General features: G+C 43.3%; 1 protein-coding gene across 6 annotated transcripts in view; it reads left to right on the top strand.

Annotated features, from left to right (window-relative positions):
* TBC1D1 (TBC1 domain family member 1) overlaps positions 1–19,769 on the top strand; it is a 192,375-nt gene that overhangs the window by 45,727 nt on the left and 126,879 nt on the right. Inside the window, exons 1-2 of one of the 6 annotated variants that reach the window (XM_031436059.2) lie at positions 18,186–18,361; positions 18,587–18,712. The exons of 4 other annotated variants lie outside the window; for them this stretch is intronic. In XM_031436059.2, coding sequence (XP_031291919.1) covers positions 18,332–18,361; positions 18,587–18,712 — 156 coding nt within the window. In that variant the 5' untranslated portion in view covers positions 18,186–18,331. Of the gene's footprint in view, positions 1–18,185; positions 18,362–18,586; positions 18,713–19,769 lie in introns of those variants that run through there. One more of the 6 variants, XM_031436080.2, reaches the window with a different exon arrangement.

The following is a 19,769-nucleotide window of genomic DNA, read 5'->3' as shown; positions in this document are numbered from 1 at the left end:
ACGGAGTCATTCCTTAGTGATACTGTTCATGGGTGGTGAGAAAGGGAGAGGACTCAGAGATGTCACTGAGACTTTGGTGGGATAACTCACTCAGCTGTCCAACACTAGTTGCCATTTAAAAAAATCTGTGTATTTTACACATATGTGATCACAGGATACACACCTGTAACCTGGATTTTCCACTTTATGTATCATGAGCTGATTTCTGTGTCAGCACATAGAGAACTAGCTCATCGCTCTTTAACTCTGATTTTTATTTGAAAAATATTATAAAACATAGGCAAGTTAAAAAACCATTTATAAACTGATAAATTTAAGACATTGTAAAAATGAAAAAGGGAAAATGCTTTCCATCTTGCTTCTGGAACTTATGCCTCCCCCAGTTTTTTCCTTAAGGTAATACAGGAAAAATGTCAAGAGTGTCTGATGCGCATACATACATCTCTCCTTTCTCTCTCTCATAATCATGCTACTCATATTAGTCTTCAGCATGTAATTTCCACTGTTACTCTTTTCTACAAAAATCCCTGCCCTTTATTTGTCGTGAGTGGCTTGCGGTCCAGGAACATCCAGTGTTAACATAAGAAGGCTCTACCTCAAAGTTTACACCTTCCCTTTTCCTATTTATGTATGTAGATTATCATCTACAGAGTCAGCTTCTAGTGAACTTGTAATAGACAGCAGCATTTATTGTTTTGTTCGTTGTCTGTCTCCCTCTTCACTGGGATGTAAGTTTTGTGAGGGCAGGGATTCTTTTTGTTTTATTAACAGATGTATCCCTGCAGCCTGCACAATATCTAGCCCCAGATGGGTGCTCAGTAAATATTTGTGATGAATGAAAACATTTCCAGCAGATTATCCTCATTGTGCTTTGCTTGAACACAGTTAAAATCTCCAAATGTTCTTGCCCTGTACCTCCATTCTCTATCTTTCCCCCTTGGCCTCATACGGTGTGCTCAAGGGGGTCAACTAATTTGAATATTAATCTAAAGAAAAGGGGCTACAGTAATGACCTCCTTCAGGGAGGTCAATGCCTGCCACAGTGAAACATAAAAAATTGTTATCTGGTCATTAGGGTTATCTGCACCACTGCCTCCCTCCCCTTGCATGCAGGCCCAAGTCGACCAAGTGAACGAAGTGAACCTCCTTTGTGGGTTGAGAGAACTTACACAGCTGTTGAGTTTGTTTAATACCCATGGTCACACCAGCGGAATATGGCAGGCATATCCCTTCCTTTCCAAAGGAAGGAAAGAGGTGACTATGTATGATCCATGATTACTATGTGACACTTATTCCTCATAACTATGAAAGGAATAAATAATACCACTGTTTTAGAGAGGAGGAAATTGATCTCATCGCAAGAATGTATAGTAAAGGGAGAGCTGACTTTTCAACATACCCTTTCTGACTCCAAACTCCAATTTCTTTTTTAACCCTACACTACTTTTTTGTAAAAGTTCAGACCAGACTGTTTGATGTTTTTCTTTTTCTTCGTCATTACTTTGAAAAGGTCACTTCTGACAGCTGATTTACGTTTCCTGACAAGCCACGTATCATTTTTCCTCCTCCCCTCCCTTCCTTTCCCTCGTTTTTCATTCCTTGTGTTTACAAGGCAACAGAAGATAGTTTTTCATGATGTGCTGGAGATGGTATATTTTACTGAAAATGCCAGACAAATAAAATTGTAAGTGGTCACTGGTGAAAACCTACACTGGAAAATGTGATTTCAGCTATAGTTCTGCGTTTCTTAAAATGCTATTTTTGCTGATCTCTACTCAGAACCACGGAAACAGATGGCCACATTTCCTGGATTTGCTGCCAGTTTTTATGCCCCCTTTTCTCATATACATTTATGGTGACCAAGTTTGCTTTTAAAACATATGCTAATAAGAATGACGTATTTTTCAGACTGAAGTTGTCGAGGGAAAAATATGCTTAAGAAGGAGTCTGTAAAATCAACAAAGCAGACTTATCTCCCAGAAAATCCATTCTCTGATCAGGCTGTTTCATCTGTAAAGCTTTCTGGCCTGTCCACCTCCCATCTCCAGCCAATAAATGCTAAATTCCTTAGCTTGGCAGTCAAGAGCCTTGTCCATCTGGTCTCAGATGATTATTTAGATTTTCCCTCTAATTCCAAGATTTTGTGTCCTATTCAACAAAATAGGACTGTTAATTTTTCTGGAGTAGCCAAGCAAGCTTTCCTCTTTTTGCTCATTGCTGTTTCTTTTGCCTACAGAGGTTATTTCCCTCCTTTACTCAAGAAAAGCATTCATTTCCATCTCTCCTACTGCTAATGCTGCCTCCTCCAGAAAGCTTTCCTGGATTGGATTTGCTGTCACACCTCATCAATCTATCCCTTATTTAGAACACTTACACTACATCTCTTACTTTACTTCTGCCCAAATTCAGAGAACCACTCTAAGGCTATTCAATGAAAAAAGAAATGTGTCAAAGTGCTTTGAATGAAAGCAATTAGCTATAGTTTCTGTTAATGGTGTAATGGTGCAGGTTGCAGACACGTGGCCTGGCCTGCAGACTTTTATTGTTTGTGTTTGAAGCAAAGCAGTTCCATTTGAATGCCTGCAGGCTGGCATTTACACTCTATTCACTAGTCTCCCCACTCCCTGCTGCCTTCTACCTGACATGTCACATATATGCATCACTGCCTGATCCCTCATGGTGCTTGGGTTCACACGCTCCATGTAGCTGTTAAATTAATCACTTGCTGCACCAGGCCCAAGTCAAGGCCCTGTTGCTTCCTAGCTGGTTCCTATAGTATCTCTGAGTGGCCCTTTGTATTTGAGGTCAGCCTTATGCAAAGAAACAGGTATATTTTTGCATATGGACTCAAATACAGACACACACACGGCAACGGCTCAAAGATTCCTGGAATGCATTGGCAAACAGGCATATTTATCACTGAACTAAAGGGACCCCCTGCAAAACTGCCTTCAACTTATCTTGAGGTGTTAGAAACAGAAGTGACCCTTTGCTACTGTGAATCGAGAGGCTGGACTAGGTTGGAAGAGGGTTGATAAGTGGATGTGGTCATTACCACACTCCAGTATCCTGCACCAACAGCAGACCTCAGTACCTATGACATCACCGCTGAGCCCAGACAGAGCCCTGTGACTCCATCACCACTAAGTGCTAGATTTCTGCTCCTGGCAGAAGAGAGAAATCAGGGTGAAAAATATTTGGCACCTTGCAGTTAGAAGAACTTTGGGGAGCTGCTTTAGTCAAAAATCGAAGACTTGGATTTATTAAAGGTTGGTAAGAAGTGAAACCATGTATGCAAAAGTACGTTATAAATTAAGAAACGTTATAAATGCTGCTGTTTATTTATTGGTTGCCCTGTACTCTGTGCAAGTGCCTTTGGTCACTTCAAATGTCTGGAAGGTGGAGGTGACCTCCACTTCATGGTAGTGGAAATAGGGCTTGGATGTTCAGTAAATTCTGAGTCTCCCAGCTCACTGTAAGCTTTGTGCTGAGACCTGGCCCAGCTCTCTCTGACCTCAGCCTGCCCTCTTTGCTTGAGGTCATGTGGCTCCCAGATTATGCTCTAGGCACGTAAATTAGTTATTACAACAACCATTTCTGCTATAATTAACATTCTACTTAGATATAAAGTGGGTCATGTTCCCTCTCATTCTCCCTGAGCTGTCTGCTGGTTCTACACTCCTTCCATACCCATTTTCTCACTTCTGGAGATCTGTGAACAAGATTTGCTCCTGCAGAGAAAGGAGGAGACCAGAAATAGCAAAGGATAAAGGAAAAAAGGCCAGGGTCAGGTCAAGAGCTTCCCACATCGTCTCTTTCCAGTCTAGCAGGAACCAGATAGGAGCCTTAAGGAGATCTCAGAAGCCAAAAGAGTTAATACTGAGAGTTAAGTGAAATGTTGACAAATAGGAAACACATATGCAGCTCCGACTAACACTGATTGTATTAAAATGCCTACATGGTTAATAATACTCACGAGTTCTCACCTTGCTTCTGAAGTCTTGTAACTGAAAACAGCTTTGTGCCCATGCCTTGGACTCTGTGCAAAGCTTTGATAGATGTCTGATGTCAATCTCGATCAGGAGTTGCTCCAGGGTTTCTGAATTCCAGGATGTAGGGAGCTTTCTAGATCAAGAGTTGGTATTTATCGTATGTGTTAGTAGTTTTGTTGCTCCTATGGAGAGTGGGCAGTCATTATGTCTCTGAATGTTTGATTCCACAAAAAAGCCAACTGAATATGGCTGTTGCAGAGCCATCTGAGGCAGCCAGAGGCCGAGGGTTCCAGATGCCTTCCCAATCAAAGGGTGCTCAGTGCTGACCTCTAGAAGAGATACTAAGTCTCAGTCCAAGACTGCCACACTCTTCCCTATAGAAGAGTCACAATACTGTGACTTTTTCTCCCCCTTACACTTCTCCCAGGAGGTTTGTTTAGTTTAAAAATTCAAGACAAATCATAAAATGTTTGAGAAGTAATAGTCAGTGCTTCCTTATTCACATTTTTTTTTAATCTAAAGGTCACTTTTGATTTTTCTCTCACTTACACCCTACCTTCCAACCAGCTGCAAGCCCTGTTGGTTCTGTTTCCAGAATATGTCTTGACTCCATCTGCTTCTGTACAGTGTTCACTGCCACTATCTTAATCCAAGCCACCATCATAATGGCCTCCTAACTGGAGAACTGGTCTCTTGCTTCATTTCTGACCCCAGGATTCCATTCTCCATTTAATGTCAGAGCAACTGAGTTAAGAATTCAGTCAGGTAATTCCTCTAACTCATTCAGGTTTTTCTGGAGGTGACCCCCTGGTGGGTTCTCTAGATAAGTACTCCTTGTCTTGGGTCAGTGGCCCACTCAAGGATGAGTCTCTGTTAGGTGTGGGCATAAGCTCCTGCCCATCCATTCTCTCTTCACCAGAAAAGCTGGATTTCGTCTATGGAAGAGGACATGATGTTGTGTAAATGCCAGGGCCCTGTTCTCCTGTAAGATTCATATCTCTGTGTTTCAGACTCAGACCAAGCACCACAGGCATATCCTGGACAAGACTGGTAGTATTGCTGGAGTCAGAGTCCCCGGGTCTTAATTCTGCCCCTCCCTCTTATTGGCCACGTACTTTGTGCAAGCTACTTAACTTCCAAAATTTTACTTCTTAAAGCTGCTGTGAGAGACACTAAATGTGTCTAACTTCTGTTTAAATGTTTAATGTTTAAATTTTTAATGTCTAAGTTTATATGAAATTCTTAGCTTAAGGTCTGGTACATAGTAAGCACCTAAATGATAATCTGTTACAGCAGAAGTGCAATAAATATTTGTTCAATGAATAAATTACTTAGCCTCTTAGAGTTACATTTCATCACCTATAAAGAGGTTTAGCTGGATGATAACTTTCCAGTCTAATATTTCTGTGGATTTAGTTATGAGGATGTTGATAGTTATGATAATTTGTGATTATATTGTTACTGATTTTTTTAGGATTATTATGAAGGATAATTAAAAAGTCAAATTCTAAACTGACATAAAGTGAACAAATTGAACAAAACAGAAAATTTTTTAAATAATCCCCCTAAATCTAATGACAACCTGGTCTTTGACTTAGTGTGTCTCTGGTCAGCACAGGGCTTGCAGCTTCTCTGAGGGTCTTTAAGATCTCCAGGACAGTGATTAATCATTTAGCATAGGTCTGTCTTTGGCAACGAACATGAACTCTTCAACATCTGTTTGCATATAGTGCCCTAGGCCGTGGGATAGGAAACCATTATGAAAATACAAGCCATGTCCTCTGCTGAAGTCAATAAAAATCATTTGGTTGAAGTTATGTGTATTAACTAGACTACACTCATCTTTTAACTGATTCTCTTAATAGTATTGTTTCTAAATATTTGTGAAGTCAAAGAACAATTGGTATGAATTAATATCCAGAATATCTAATAGATTTCTTCAAATCGATTAAAAAAAATGACAACCCAGTAGAAAAATGGCCTACAATGTGAACAGGCAATTTACAGAGGAGGCAGCCTGGACAGCCATTTGACATATGTGACATAGGAAAAGATGGGAAACTCACTAGCAACCAGGGAAAGGCAGATTAAAGTGAGAAGATAACATATCACACTCATTAGATTAGCAACATGTAAGAGCTGGATAGCACCAGGATTGGTGAGGATGTGAGGAAATGGGCGTCAGCCTGCGGGTGGGAGTATAAACTGGCACAGTGGTCCTGCAGCAGAATATGGCCATGTTGTAGTGCAGCTGAAGATGTGAATACCCTTAACCCGGCGACTCCATTTCTGGGCACACATCATGGGCATGTGCATAAGGAGATGGATGCAAAGGTATGGCTGCTATGGTGGAAAGAAAAAAAAGAGAGAGAGAGAGAGAGGGGAAAAAATCTAAATGTCCAATCAAAAAGAGAGGAGATAATTATACTGTGGAATAATCATACAACTTAATACAATTGGAGACTATTCAGCAGTTAGAATTACACAATGTTGAATATGAAAAGCAATTGCCAAAAGAATATATACACTATGATACTGTGGAGGAAAAAAACTTGAAAGCACAAAAACGCCTTTGTATTGTTTGTGGTTCATACCTATGGGGATAATATATACAAACGGGGAAAGATACACTTAGTGCCACATGGTGGTTGCCTCTGGGGTTGGAGGGGGAACTCTGTAGTGACACTTTACTTCTTAAAAGAAAAAAATACGTATATGTACATATGTGCAAAATATTTAAAACTGTTAAAACTGGGTAGAAACTCCCTGGATAGCTGTCATATTATTCTATTTAATTTTTTGTGAAATATTTTATGATTTTAAAAAACACCTTAGAAAATAAGAATGCCGTGTGCAATAAAAAGTCCAGGATTAGGTTCTGCTCCTTTGTAGATTGGGGATCATCTTGCTTCTCTTTTACCCTCCAGTGGCTAATTTCTCCTTGGCCTTTGGGTGCATCCTTAAACCCTTCAGCCCCACTTGCTGCGGGCCCGTCTTAAAGGGCCCCCATGCTGGGTTTCAGGCCTTCTCTGCTGCTTTCCTAGCATCATCTCTTTCCTGGCATGTAGCCTGTCTCACTTGGTCACACAGTTTCCTGTTTACTTGCTGCAGGGGCCCACTGGGCCCTAAGGCTTTCCTCTGGGGACAGGTGGCGTGTTTAGTGTAGCATCCCTGGGGATGGGTGTGCCAATGTGCGCCACAGATATCCATCAGGTGACTGCATAAATGAAAAGACACTTCAGTGGCTTAACTTCCATTGCTGTGCACACAGTGGGCCAGAGTAGGATGCCTGAAATCACTGCTGCTTGGCTTGAAACTATAAAGCAGCATTTGTTGGCTCAGAGGGCCTCTGTGTTCCTTTCTTGGATTTGGCCAGCCGTGGCCCTTTGGAGAGGAAGAGTAGGGTGATGTTTTTCACGTAAGGAAACCTTGTCCTACACCTACTGACACATCCAATCCAAGAATTAGGTTCTTATTAAGCTTTATAGGGGCCAGACCCCATCCAGCTGAATTTCCAGGGCACTGGGCGGTCAGGGTCCCCCAGTCCGTCAGCCAGGCCAGCTTTTCACAGGCAGGACCACTGCTCCTACCTCCCCAACTCCCAGCAGCCCAGCCCCTGCTCTGTCCTGGATTCAGGTCAGTCTGGCTTGCCAGCTCCCAGCGTGGCCTCAGTGGGGAGACTGCTGCAGCCTCGTCTCCTTCTTACTGGCCCCTGGCCCAGCAGTCCCCTTGAGAAGGGCCCTGCTGCCTCAGACTCAAGGAGAGCTTGCTTCCTTCCCTTCCCTTCTTCTCTCATTCATTCATTGATTCATTAAAATTTGCTGCCATTTCCAGCCCACCTCCTTGTAGTCCAGCTGGCACTGGCTCAGCCCCTGGCTCCAGGAGAGAGGCAGAGCTACTTCCCTGACAAAGCTTGCTATTGGCTGCAAGCTGGTGGCTCTCTTGAGAGCCGCTCTTGGCCAGACTAGATCCCTGAAATGGTAGAGTATGAAGCCCTGTGTTGGTAGCACTTAGGGCTGCTTGCTTTCCTGGCATTGCGGAGAACCTCAGCTCTACCTAGGCAAGACCTTGGGAAATGATTTTTACTTTGCTCAACCTCTGCTTCCTTGTGTGCAAAAACAATAAAATAACAGCTTGCAGGAGATTTTCCAGATAATAATTAGGGCTGTGTAGTAAAGTAGTTAAGTTGACTTGAGCCCGAATCCTGGTTCTGTCTCTTCGGTTTCCCCATCTGAAATAGGGTAATCGCGGTCCTCACCTCGCTTGCTGTAAACGCTTAGAACAATGCCTGATCCCCAATGAGTACATTTGTTACAATTGATGAACCCTCATTGACATATCGTTATCACCCAAAGTCGATAGTTTACATTAGGATTCACTTGTGGTGGTATACTGTACATTCTGTGGGTTTGGACAAATGTATCCATCATTATAGCATCATACAGAGTATTTTCACTGCCCTAAAAATCCTCGGTGCCCTGCCTACTCATCCTTCCTCTCCCACCCCCAACCTCTGGCAATCACTGATCTTTTTTCTGGCTCCATAGTTTTGACTTTTCTAGAATGTCATATGTAGTTAGAATCATACAGTATGTAGCCTTTTCAGATTGGCTTCTTTCACTTAGTAATGTACATTTAAGGTTTCTCCATATCTTTTCATGGCTTGATCACTCATTTCTTTTCAGTACTGAATAATATTCAATTGTCTGGATGTACCACAGTTTATTTATCCATTCACCTACTAAAGGACATCTTGGTTTCTTCCAAGTTTTGGTAAGTATGAATGAAGTTGCTGTAAACATCCGTGTGCAGGTTTTTGTGTGGACATGAGTTTTCAACAAATAACAAGGAGTGTGTTTGCTGGATTGAAACATGATGCACTTAAAGAACTAGATGAGAGTGAACAAACTGTTTAAGAAGTGGGAAATCACTCTAATCAAAGGTAAATTAAGCCACTTTTTTGGGGAAAAAAAGGAAATTATGATTTGGTAGGATAGAAGGGGGAAAGAAAGTTTAGGTCCGATTTTTATTAACTCATAGGTTTGACCAGGAAATAGGAACTGATATTTTGCAGTCTAATTTTTACAGAGAAACATAACCTTCAGTGCAGGAAAAAAGTTATTTTTCAGTGAAATTAATATTATGCAAAGTGGTATTTTTCATGTTTCCCTTAGAAAGTATAATTAAAATGTCTGAGTTTAAAGCTGAGCATCTATGTTTAGGTATAGCACAGGGTGAGGATATCAAAATCTTTTGACTCCAGATTTTCACTGTTTTCTTTTATGAGCTCATTGCCGCTGGGTTTTTCCACGAATTTGAAACATGTGTGTGCCGCACTTTGGAAAGATTATTTGCTTAAACTTTATAGACTGAGCTAAAAATAGGAAAACACAGTTTCTATTTTTGGAATATCTTACCAGCTAAAAAGTGAACACAGTTACTATACATATTAAGCAAAATATTGAGAAGGGAACAGTTACTTAAATAGCAAAATATATCGATTTAGCTGGTTTCAAAATGTCACAAGTACGGAAATGAATTGATTGTTATTTCTAAGGAAGAGAAAAAGCTGCATCATAAAGTAAATTTCTGTTTTAACAAGACTGCTGAGTGCAGAGAGAAAAAAGGCATCCCCAAACTGGTGTGGACTTTATTCTTGGGATTTGTTACTGTCCGGTTCCCTCTAGAGTTACAAGTTCAGTGGCTCCCTTTTTACACTGTGGAGTCCTGTTCTAGCTGGGCTTAACAGCCAGCTTTTAATTTTGCAATGTAGTGAAGGTGGCTGGAGCCACTTAAAATGTTCTTATTAAATGTATTTGCTGTTATTCTGGCTAACGAGAGACTACAACTTGATGCACAAAACCAAAACATAAAATTAGAGACCTTAATTTAAACATTGACACGGGTCTATCAAAGTAGAATGTTCTTCAGTTAATCCCCTGAACTTATTGTCTACCTCCAAATAAATCTTCATAAAATGTGTCCTCCCACCCTCCTCCTGTACTTTCTTTCACTCATGCACCAATTTATTGAGCATCCTTTGCTCTGAAGCTGGTCTTCAAATACCCAGTCTTGCCACCTAAAGACTCCGTTTTGAGTTTAGCATGATTTAAAATGTGAGTACGTGTGTGTGCTTGAGAGAAAGCAAGAGAAGTGGACCGGGAACGAGAGAGGATGTGTGGGGAAGAGAAAAGTGAGCTGAGTCGTGTGACTGAGCAGGATCCATTTCTTAAGGAGGAACTGTCTGAAAGTGTGAGAGGCTAGTGTTTCTGTTGCACACCAAGTCTCTGCCCAGAATGATAGGCATTTAGCAGAGAAACTTGGATGATTTGTGGCGCAGCTTCTAGAGTGAAAGTAACACATGGAGCACAGACACCCTGCTAGACATAGCAACTCGTAAAAAGGGAGAGGAAAGTACTGAGAGATGTCCAGGGGGGCCCACCCACCCCAGAATTAGTTTTGGCTAACACACAATCTCTTCTTTGCTCTCAACTGTTTGTCCTGTCTATGAACAGCCATGAACTTGAGATCTCCTGCCCATGTTTTATTTCTGTATTTATAACATATCATACTGTATTAGTCAGTGTTCTCCAGAGTAACAGAACCAATAGAATATGTATATGTGTGTGTGTGTGTGTGTGTGTGTATACTACTACTTCTACTACTTCTACTACTTCTACTACATATATATATATATAAAAAGATTTATTATAGGAATTAGCTCATTTGGTTACGGAGACCGGGAAGTCCCACGATCTGCCATCTTCAACCTGGAGAACCAGGAAAGTGGTGTATTTCAGTACAAGTCTGAAGGCTTGATAATTGGGGGGGGGGGTCAGGGACATAGGGGGTTTGCTGATGATTTAAGTCCTGGTATGAGTCCAAAGGCCTGAGAACCAGGAGCACTGATGACTGAAGGCAGGAGAAGATGGGTGTCTCAGCTCAAGCAAAGAGAGAGGGGGGGTGGGGGGAATTCTCCTCTCTTCCACCTTTTTGTTCTATTCAGGACCTCAGTGGATTGGATAATGTCCACCCAACCAACCACATTGATGAGGGCATCTTCTCTACTCGGTCTACCAATTCAAATGCTAATGTCTTCCAGAGACCCCTTCACAGATACACCCAGAAATAATGTTTATCAGCTATCTGGACATCATTAAAATTAACCATCCCACATACCCATCATTAGCCGACAACAACCACTGCTACTGCTGCTGCTGAAGTTTCTTCTACTACTACTACTACGTCTACTACTACTACTACTACTACTACTACTACTACTACTACTACTAAGTCTACGTCTACATCTACAACTACTACTACTACTTCTACTACTTCTAGTACTATTATTTCTACTACTTCTACTACTACTATTCCTACTACTACTCCTGCTACTATTATTTCTACTACTACTACTTCTTCTACTACTACTACTTCTACTACTACTATGACTACTTCTACTACTACTACTTCTACTACTACTTCTACTACTACTTCTACTACTACTACATCTACTACTACTGTTGCAGGAAAATGGGGTGCAAGGGGATGGTCATGTCCCAGGTCTCAGGAGAGTCCCTGGGACGTGCCTGGCCAAGTAAGGGTCCTTGGCTTCCTGCAGAAAAGAATTCAAGAGCAGACCACAGTAAAGTGAAAGCAAGTTTATTTAGAGAGGTACTCCATAAACAGAGTGTGGGCCCTCTCGAAAGGCAAGGGAGAGAGGCCATGAGGTGTGGGGGTGTTTAGTTTAAAGTAAAAGTAGATACACACTCCATAGACAAAGTGTGGTCCTTTCACTCAGAAGAGAGATTGGTCATGAGGTGTGGGGGTGGTTAGTTTTTATGGGCCAGGTAATTTCACATGCTAACAAGTGCGAGGACTAGTCCAACTATGTTAGGGAAGGGCTGGGATTTTCAGAAATTGGGCCACCGTCACTTTTTGGCCTTTTTCCGTCAGCCTAGGAAACGTCATGGCACCCTTGGGTGTGCCATGAGGCTCAGGGTCTATTGGAAGCCGAATCCTCTGCCATCTTGGTTCTAACCAGTTAACCTATACTCAACTGCTGTGCTGTTCTTTTAACAGTTGTGCCCTGCCTCCTTCCCTCCTGTCTTCTACTACTACTACTACTACTACTACTACCACTACTACCACCACCATCTCTACTACTGCTACTGCTAACATCAGCTAACATTTCCTGAGCACCTACAATGTAAAAGGACTCAGGCTGGCTGCTTTATATGCATCCCATTTCATTTTAAAACTAGACCCTTGAAGTGTGGGTTCCATTATTACACAGGTTCAGGGAATTAATTTATCTAAAGTCATTAAACCATCATCATTTAAAAACTGAGTTATAATTCACATACTATGAAATTTGGGTTTTAGTGTATTCATCAATTTGTGTAACCATCACATCACTACTATCTAATTCCAAAGTATTTTCATCACCTCAAAAAGAAATGTCATACTCATTAACAGTCACTCCCCATTTTTTCCCTCCCTCTAGTCCCTGGAAGCCACAAATCTATTTTCTGTTTCTATGGATTTTGGATATTTTTTATAAACAGAGTCATATACTATATAGTTTTTTATGTCTGGCTTCTTTCACTTAGCATAATGTTTTCAAGGTCCATTTATGTTGTAACATGCCTCGGTAGCTTATCACTTTTTATGACCAAATAATATTCTGCTGTGTGGGTACACTATCCATTCATCAGTCGAAGGACATTTGGGTTGTTTCCACTTTTTAGCCATTATGAATAATGCTACTGTGAACATTCATGTATAAATTTTTCATAGACATAATGTTTCCAATTTCTACAGAGGGATTTTTTTTTTTCCCATGACTTTTTTTTTTGGATTTGATAGTATCCTTAGCAAATATTTTTTCTGGAAACAAACTTTAATGCCAGTGAGAGATGCCTGCACACCTGCAAACTACCATTTACTAAAATGCTCTCTCTGCAATGTGAGCTCTGATTTCTATCCTATCTGCCCTAGTAAGGGTTGATATCCAGAGGTGAGCATCAATCCTTCAATCCTGCCAGCTGGTCCTTCCTGGAAAGCTCACTCCCTCATCACCATCTGTAAGAGTCCTGTTGTCTTCCAGCCAGGATGCTGGTTCTTCGTTTGTAGCCTTAAGTTATCTTTCGTTCCTTTGGGACTCCGTGGAGCTTCACCTGGGCCTTTCCCTTGGCATTTTACACTCTTCCCTGCTACCCTCTAGGTCTAATCTAGGCAGGCTTCAGGTTTGATCACCTTTGCTATTCCTTGCTAGGACACATGTTGCTTTACACAATAGGTGCTAATGAATATTCGCGAACTGAATAAATTCTTGATCAGTTGCTGCGATATTGCGATTTACAGTAAGAAATTTTTGGTCTTTGTTTCCCTTTCTGGCACAGAGCTTCCAAAGCTTTGGAATTTCCTGTGAAGAGAGGGATAAAGGTGTCTTTTGTTATGTTAATACGGTGACCTTTGGAAAGCCCCTAGGTCACTTTAGGATGGAGGTTGGTTGCCAAGGGAACCAACCTTGTGATTAGAAGGTTGAAACTTTCAGTCCCACCTCCTGAACTCTGGGGAAGGGAGAGGGGCTGGAGTTTGAGCTCAGTCGCTGAAGGCCAGTGATGTAAACAATTATACCTACGTAATGAAGCCTCTGTAAATACCCAAAAGGATGAGGTTTGGAGAGTTTCTGGGTTGGTAAACAGGTGCAGATTTGGGGACAGTGGCGTGCCCAGAAAGAGCATGGAAGCTCTGCTGCCTTTCCCCATACCTTGCCCTATGCATCTCTTTCATTTGACTGTTCCTGAGTTGTATCCTTTTATAATAAACCAGTAAGCAGAATGTTTCCCTGAGTTCTGTGAGTCACTCTAGCAAATTAATTGAACCCAAGGAGGGTGCTGTTGGAACCTCCGATTCATAGCTAGTTATTGGGAGCATAAGTGACAACCTGGACTTGCAATTGGTGTGTGAAGTTGGCATGGTGATGGGGTGGGGAGGGGACAGTCTTGTAGGACTAAGCCCTTAACCTGTGGGATCTGACACAATCCACCTGGAGATAGTGTCAGAATTCAGTTGAACTGTAGGACACTCAGCTAGTATCCCAGAATAACATGGCGATGTGGCGGAAAATACAAAACACATTGTAACTGGTGTCAGAGTCATAGTTGCCAAGTGCCAAATGGTTCTGATTCACTTGAAGCCAAGCTGAGTTTCCTTGTCCAGTTGGTATTACAATGGCTCTATTTTTAACCAGGTCTTGTGGTGAGAGGAACAGGTTACAGAGTGAGGTCGTGCTGTTGCATACGTCCTACCTCGGCGCCCTCCACATCTGAGCTCATGGAGAGCAGCCTGTCAGCATCTCCTCCTGAACTCTCAGGAGGCTTTTCTGTCCTTGCCCCTTTCTCCTCCTCAAAGGAGAAACATGGAAGATGAGTAGGACAGGAGTGTCGGGTTTATCTGGGGAGTTATGGTCAGGCTTAGTAGATGAGCAATTCTTCCAGTTCTTGGTTTGCCTCCCTCTTTTTAGTCCTCTCTTGATGTCTCAGGAAAACTGAGATGGTGAAACATTAAAGCTTCCTTTTAAAGGTACTTAGAGAGTAGTCTTGGATTTTCTGTACATCCTATTTGGATGCAGTCTTATTTGGATAACCTGTTGCTCTCCACAAAGCAACTGTATCCCTTTTTTTTTTTTTTTTTAACAAGGGATCCAGAACTATAGAAATGGTTCTCAATCCTGGCTGATAATCAGAATCTCTCTCTCTCTCTCTCTCACACACACACACTCCTCCAAGCTTTAAGTAAATCCAGAGATCAACACCAATAATACCTCTCTTGCTGAATTCATTTGGCTCACACATTTTGCTTGGCTGGATGGAATATTTTAATAATTGAGCACACGTCCTCCAAGATGCCACAGTTCATTCATTCCTTATGGTCTCACTTGGCCCTCTTCACACCTTTATATGACCCACCTGCCCTTTGAGGTCTCTAAGAATTGGACCCTGCCCCAGACCAGCCAAATCATCTGCCCTCCTTCCTCACCCACCAGCCTTAGCATCACAGGTAACTCTGATAGACAATCAGGGCTGGGAACCATCAGCATCTTTGAGCAATGATTATTCCGTCAATAAATGTTCCCAATGCTGGCTGAAAGGGACTCACCAGGGAGCTATTAAGAATTACCATGCCCTCTCTACATACAGCTCTTCCCTGGGGGAATATACAGTTTCTTGGAGAAAGATACATTTTTCAGATGGGAGATGTAGTATTTTAAGGGAAATTGTTTTGAATGTGGGCTCCATTGGATTAAAGTTCCCTTTAATGAACTTCCAGATTGTAATAGTTTCTGTTGGCAAGCTACTTGTTGGCAGGAAATTAAGATCTTTCATGTATATTTCTTAAAATATTTGGTGTTAGAGCCCCACACGTATCAAGTCCACCCACTGGAAAAGTCCTTACGTTCCCAGGAAATGAGTGATTCTGCCCAGCCTTGGATCGGGCAGAAAGACCTGGAGCAGACAGAGACCTCTCTGAGCCTAAAAGGCATGTACGGTTTAGGCAAATTCAAATCAGGATCTGCAGGAGACGCCACCCAGATGTATATATACATGGAGAACTGGATCCAGGTTTAAACAATGAAGTGAGGCTGTCTCTATTTCACCTGCCCGCACACTTTATAACTGTTATACTCAGGATTTGGTCTGAGTTAAATTTTTTTTTTTTTGCAAGAAGTGCAATTTTCATTCTAAACTTAAGGTAATATTTCTCTTTTTTTGCCTCCCTACTTTCTGCCAAAGAAGAAAATTTATCTCAGTCAGTTGGAGGTAATTCAGGTTTCTTCCATCAATTTCGGGTTCCCCTCCTCCTTTCCATGGAGTCGCCTCTCAGTCCTGGGCATTTTCATAGGACTCGGACTGGGGACTGGAGCGGTGGTGTACGATGATGTTTGTTACCTGTCTAGCTGTCCCTCCTGGTCCTCAGCTGCTTATCCGCTCCCATAGAAACAATGTTGCTTCCTCGTGGCTCTCTAGCTTTTCCTCTGCTGAGCTGGATCACACCATTACAAGGAGGAAGGACAGTTTTTGTTGTTCTCTCAAGGGGCCGTTGGTCAGTAACACTATTTGAAGGCCAGTGTCAATGAATCTTATATACTAGTGCATTTCAAACTTTGTGTGCATCCTGGCCACCTGGAGTCATGGTAAAATGAAGGTTCTAACTCCCTAAGGGGGGATTAGGGCAGGGTCTGAGAGTCTGCATTTCTGCCAAATTGCCAGGTGATGTGAGGCAGCCGGTCCATGGACCACACTTAAAGTAGCAAGGCTGATAGGGCCACAAAGGCTCCCACTTTAATGGAGCTCTCAGCCTCTTTCTCTTCTGCTTGCTTGGGGGAATGATGTGGTAACAGGGAATGATTTGGTTAAATGGATGCAAATGCACTCCCCCTTTCCATCTCTTAATTTCTTTAGAGAACATCACTGCTTAAAAGAATCAAAGAATAGCACTTCCCTAGGATGTTCGGAAGGCCCTTTTCAATTACCCAGGTAGGTTCCATTAGAATGATATCACTCTTGACTTTGACCATGCCTTTATCTTTTTTTTCTTTTTGGTGGGGGTTGGGGGAGAGGTAATTTATTTTATTATTTATTTTTAGTGGAGGTACCAGGGATTGAACCCAGGACCTAGTGCATGATAAGCACGCACTCCACCACTTGAGCTATTACCCCCCCCCCTTTTATCCTATTCCCATGCAACCTATGTGGGAAGAGAAAAAAAGACACCCCTCCCTCCTCCATGGTCCTCTCTTGGTATTAATGCCTTGTGTAATCCCCTTGCCTTATAGGTAGACTAGATTTATTTCCTTGATTTTAACGAATAAAAAACAGCAGAAGTCTTGGGATGTCCCTTCTGAGATTAGTTTATAAAACAACTGACCTCCCTGGACACGTGTTCTTTGATGGGTCACTTGTGCTGGGGGATGCAAGCTCCCCTTTTGTGAGCAGCCCTATGGGAAGAACTACATGTTGCAGCACGAAACTGAGGCTATGAGTCTAGCAGCCTGCAAGGAACTGAATTCTGGGAACAACTGTGTTTGTGAACTTTAAAGTGGATCATTCAGTGCCAGCCCCGTCTTGAAACAACGGGAGCCCAGCTAACAGACCTTCAGCCAGAGACACCAGCTAAGATGCTCCTGGATTTTTGACCCACAGAAACTGCTTTCAGATTCTTAGTTTTGAGGTAATTTGTTATGCAGCAATAGATAATGAATATACCCATCTAACTGAGATGCCAGGCATTCGGGGAACATCATTAAAATGTCCTACGGCCCCTCATGAAGAAAAGACACAATTAATATGACAAAAGGAAAGCATCAGATCCTGGGGCTAGGGCGGCGGTTTGGCCTGAGGAACGCAGCGAGTGGCTTAACATGACACGTATGTTACACATTGGCTATTAATGCGACCTTTGGCCTTTTTTTTTTTTTCTTCAATGTGCAACTTTTGGGTATCTGAATTTGAAACTCAGCTTAACCTTTGCAGCTATAAACGGACTACACTGCTTATCATCTTGCCTTAGGAGGGGGAAAAAAAAACCTGTTGAAACCAACATTTCTCACATTGCTAAAACCTCCCTGGCAGGAACTGAAGGTTATTTTTCCACCGCCCCTTTTCTAGTCTCAACAGTTGAGTTTTCTGACTCCAAGAAAACCACCTTTGATTACATAAAGGTATTAGGAGCCAGGGAAACACTAGCTCTTTTGTTACCAGCAATCTCGAGCGTTTAAGAAACACTCGGGGTTGTGGGGGAGGTAACCCCTGGAAAATTGGGCGGGCTTTGTGTTCGCTCCAATTCTAGGGCTTTTATCAAGCCTCAGAGAGAGGAATTCCTAGTTTTCTGAAAGTTGGGCGAAAGGGACCCCAGAGGCCTAGAAAGCCGCGTCCCCGGCCCTCTGGGTTCACGACTCCTCCCCCGGTAGCCCCGCGCCCCGGGGCATCCCGGAGGAGGGCAAACCCCGCGGGTCCCAACTTCCCGCCGCGAGCCGAGCGTGGGGGGTGGGCGGGGTGGGGGCGGGGTCGGCCGCGCTCCCTCCCCTCCCTCCCCTCCCCTCCCCCCGGCTCTCCCCACCCACTTCCCTTTCTCAGCCGGGCAGCCCCGCGGGCGCGACCTCTCCGGGCAGTGACGAGTGGGGAGGAGCCCGCCGCCGCCGCCGCCGCAGCGGGGGAAGCCATGCCCGGGCCCCGCCGCGCCCCGAGCCCGCCCCCGGCTGCCCGCCGCCCCACGGGCCGGCGGCGCGAGTGAGCGGGAGCGGCGGGCGACGAGCCGCCGCCCGGCCCGCGATGTCACCATTGTTCAGCTGGGTGGCCAAGGTAGGCGGCGTCGGGGCCGCGTCGGGCCGGCGTCCGCTACCGTAGCGGACGGCTGGGCGAACAGTGGTAACGGTCGGGCAGTGGGGGGCCCGGAGCGCGGGGAGCGCCTGCGGCTTGCGGGTGCGGTGGGGGATCTGACCGCGGGGGAAGCGGCCCGCGCGGCCCGGGTTGTTCACCGTGGTTTTCATTCATTAGCCTTTCTTCCCCCTGGGGCGAACGGGCCAGTGGCGTCACGCCCATTTCACAGATCCGGAGAGTGAGGCTCGGCCCCGGCAGACTCCCTCGCGCCGTGGATTCACCACTGGATGTTTCCCGGCGGCGGGACCTTGCGTGTCCGCCTCCTGGATACAGGTTTGTGCTTGGTTGTCTGGAATAGGACACCGAGGTTGCCAAAAGGCTGAACTCGCTTAGAGGGTGTCTGTCTTGTTTTTAATTCCTCGGTTTCCAAGGGCAAGTTTTGGCATCTGAATTTTAAATGTAAGTTCTTTACCTTGTATTTCCTTAAAGTTTTCTTTTCAGAACATTGGCGCCTCAGAATATCTAAGTGTTACAAGTCCGGGCTAATTCCGCTGTTGGAGTGGATTTCTAGAGTTCCCACCAGTTTGGGAAGGCAGTTATAGACTAGTTTCCTCCCGGAGTACCAGGTGTTTGTGTGTTTAGAATGATACAGCTCTCGAAGCCTCTAAGGGCGGCGGGTTAACAGGGCCCCTTTCTCGCGCCCACGACTCCTGACTTTGCTGGCCCCTAGCAGAGCTTGGTTATATGGCCGGTTGGTTGAGCAATAAACTCGTATGGAGAGAATCCGTTAGCCCGTCTGTGACCCTTTACAAGTCATAATTAGGTGGTGGTGTCTCTAGTTATGAGGCTGTGCTTTTTAGAGTTTTAAAGTACATTTTTACAAATACCTTTTTATGTTACAGATAAGGCTTTGCCTATCATTTAAGTGATAACAAAATGGAGACACAGAAACCAGATAACAGTAGTTGCTAGACAGGTACTATCTTCCCATCCTCACCAGAATCTTCATTTCCTGAAACATCAGTAGTAGTAAAGTGGAATGACTTTCAAACAAGTTTTGAGTTGTTATCAGGTAGTTTTGTACTGAAGAAAAATTAATAATGTCCAGATTTTGTGGCTTGAAGTGATACTAGTTGGCTTTTATAAATAATGCTACAATTTTAAAATGGTACATAGTTTAAAATGTAATGCAGGGTATGTTGCCTGAATACATTTTACTGACTCATTCTAGGTGGAGGACTTGAATCTACGTTTATATTATAATTCTATACTGTAAGGCCAAAGGGAGGGGAAAAAAGATTCATTATGTTGTTTTATTCCAAAATCAAGAAGTAAATTAAAAAAAACTTCTAGTACTGTTTTGTAGTTTTATTTACTTTCCTAAAACATT

This window comes from Camelus dromedarius, chromosome 1 (genome assembly GCF_036321535.1).
Source record: "Camelus dromedarius isolate mCamDro1 chromosome 1, mCamDro1.pat, whole genome shotgun sequence".
Classification (NCBI taxonomy): Eukaryota; Metazoa; Chordata; class Mammalia; order Artiodactyla; family Camelidae; genus Camelus; species Camelus dromedarius.
Note: the sequence above shows the minus strand (reverse complement) of the source record. Positions and strands in the feature narration are given on the sequence as shown.